The 2,500-nt window shown below is 38.8% G+C and overlaps 3 protein-coding genes across 3 annotated transcripts in view; 1 reads left to right on the forward strand and 2 right to left on the reverse strand.

Moving 5' to 3' along the window:
- The window catches only part of LOC137625037 (glutamate receptor ionotropic, delta-2-like), a 248,456-nt gene that overhangs the window by 43,093 nt on the left and 202,863 nt on the right, over window positions 1-2,500 (forward strand). The window lies entirely within an intron of this gene.
- LOC137624813 (ras-interacting protein RIP3-like) lies at window positions 1,036-1,785 on the reverse strand. Its single transcript, XM_068355765.1, has 2 exons — window positions 1,625-1,785; window positions 1,036-1,588 (listed from the first exon to the last, which is right to left on the reverse strand). Exons 1-2 carry the CDS (start codon window positions 1,783-1,785, stop codon window positions 1,036-1,038), a joined length of 714 nt encoding a protein of 237 aa, XP_068211866.1.
- The window catches only part of LOC137624814 (uncharacterized), a 30,309-nt gene continuing 29,638 nt past the window's right edge, over window positions 1,830-2,500 (reverse strand). Inside the window, exon 2 of the mRNA XM_068355766.1 lies at window positions 1,830-2,126. Coding sequence (XP_068211867.1) covers window positions 1,830-2,126 — 297 coding nt within the window. The remainder of the gene's footprint in view (window positions 2,127-2,500) is intronic.

Raw genomic sequence — 2,500 nt, forward strand, 5'->3', positions numbered from 1 at the left:
CCCCCCCCACCCAAAAACTAAGGCACCTCCAAACTCCAAACTCCCTGTGACGTAAATTTACCTATGTTAAAAAAACTCATTTGGAGTTTATTATTCATTGCCATTTTTTTATCATTGTCTTTATTTGTTTATTTACGAATCTTCTAATTATTATTCATCAATTTTCCTTCGTGTTTAATCCCAGTATGAGACAAGGTCTTAAGGTTTAAAAGCTATTCATGAATGGCAGGGGCAAGGGACTGTTACATTGCTCTATCGAGCAGGACAATGCCTTAGAGACTGACCATATATACATATGATCAGCGCCCATGGCCCCTCTCCACCCAAGCTAGGACCAAGGAAGGCCAGGCAATGGCTGCTGATGAGTATAGATCTATAGGCTCGCCCAAATCCCCCCCCCCCCCATCCTTAGCCTACAAGGATGGTGAGGTAGCAACGACTAAAGGAACTACCCAGGATTTAGTTATTGATGTTATTGTTCTTAATGTGTTTTGTTATGATTAATCATTGCTTCTCTTGTAGTTTAATTATTTCCTTGTTTCATTTCCTCTCTGGGCTATTTTTCCCCGGTGGAGCAATTCGGCTTATAGCAGCCTGCTTTTCCAAATAGGGTTGTAGCATGGCTTGTGATAGTGATATTAGCTTTTGTCCAGCGCATATTAAGCAAAACGAATACATTGTTTATTGTAACATTCTTTGATTAACAGCAATTACTGTCAATCATATTGATCATGTCTTAATATCTGGTTGGTCTTTCCGATAGTCGTCGGTCCGAATTGTTGTTGTTGCTTTGCTGTTGCTTTGATCTTGCTTTGATGTTGCTTTGTTGTTGCTGCTGTTGCTTTGATCTTGCTTTGATCTTGGTTTGCTGTTGCTGCTGTTGCTTTGCTGTTGCATTGATCTTGCTTTGATGTTGCTTTGCTGTTGCTGCTGTTGATTTGCTGTTGCATTGATCTTGCTTTGATGTTGCTTTGCTGTTGCTGCTGTTGATTTGCTGTTGCATTGATCTTGCTTTGATGTTTCTTTGATGTTGCTTTACTGTTGCTGCTGTTGATTTGCTGTTGCATTGATCTTGCTTTGATGTTTCTTTGATGTTGCTTTACTGTTGCTGCTGTTGATTTGCTGTTGCATTGATCTAGCTTTGATGTTGCTGCTGTTGCTTTGATGTTGCTGCTGTTGCATTGATCTTGCTTTGATGTTGCTTTGATGTTGCTGCTGTTGCTTTGATGTTGCTGCTGTTGCTTTGCTGTTGCATTGATCTTGCTTTGATGTTGTTCCTGTTGCTTTGCTATTGCTGCTGTTACTTTGTTGTTTCTTTGCTATTGCTTTGCTTTTGCTGCTGTTGCATTGCTGTTGCATTGCTGTTGCATTGCTGTTGCTGATATTGCTTTGCTGTTGTTTCTGTTGCCTTGCTGTTTCTTTGCTATTGCTTTGCTGTGGCTGCTGTTGCTTTGTTGTTGCTGTTGATGTTGTTTTGCTGTTTCTGCCGTTGCTGCTGTTACTTTGCTGTTGCTGCTGTTGCTTTGCTGTTGCTGTTGTTACTTTACTATTGCTGCTGTTACTTTGCTGTTTCTTTGCTATTGCTTTGCTGTTGTTGCTGTTACTTTGCTGTTGCTGCTGTTACTTTGCTGTTGCTGCTGTTGATTTGCTGTTGCATTGATCTAGCTCTGATGTTGCTGCTGTTGCTTTGCGGTTGCTTTGATCTTGCTTTGATCTTGCTTTGTTGTTGCTTTGCTGTTGCTTTGATGTTGCTTTACTGTTGCTGCTGTTGATTTGCTGTTGCATTGATCTAGCTTTGCTGTTGCTGATGTTGCTTTGCTGTTTCTTTGCTATTGCTTTGTTGTTGCTACTTTGCTGTTGCTGCTGTTGATTTGCTGTTGCTTTGCTGTTGCTGCTGTTACTTTGCTGTTGCTGCTGATGTTGCTTTGCTGTTGCTGCCCATGTTGCTTAGCGGTTTCTGCCGTTGCTTTGCTGTGTGGTGGCCCTTGTTCTACGCAGATCTGGCTTAACTTGCTTGCGAGCGCGGATGGGTCGCTTCTCGTCTCAGGCGACTTTTGGCTCTTTGCCGTCTCTGCTTTGTCGGTTTTTCTCTTTTTCTCTTTTTCTTCTCTATTATCTTTTCGTTGCTTTGTTCAGATATATTTTGTTTTTGGTATTTGACTCTTGCCCGGATTCTTCGAATTTTACTTACTTGTGTAATGGGAAATGGATTTGATTTACAATTACTTTTGGGATTAGGTCAGTCATCAGAGGTATATTGGATTCTTTTGGAAATTGGTATATATATATATATATATATATATATATATATATATATATATATATATATATATATATATATATACACACACAACTGCAGGAAAAAGGTCTCAAACATGTCAATTCACACAAGCATATACATATATATGTATATATATGTATATATATATATATATATATATATATATATATATATATATATATATATATATATATATACAACTGCAGGAAAAAGGTCTCA

This window comes from Palaemon carinicauda, chromosome 31, assembly GCF_036898095.1.
Source record: "Palaemon carinicauda isolate YSFRI2023 chromosome 31, ASM3689809v2, whole genome shotgun sequence".
Taxonomy (NCBI): domain Eukaryota; kingdom Metazoa; phylum Arthropoda; class Malacostraca; order Decapoda; family Palaemonidae; genus Palaemon; species Palaemon carinicauda.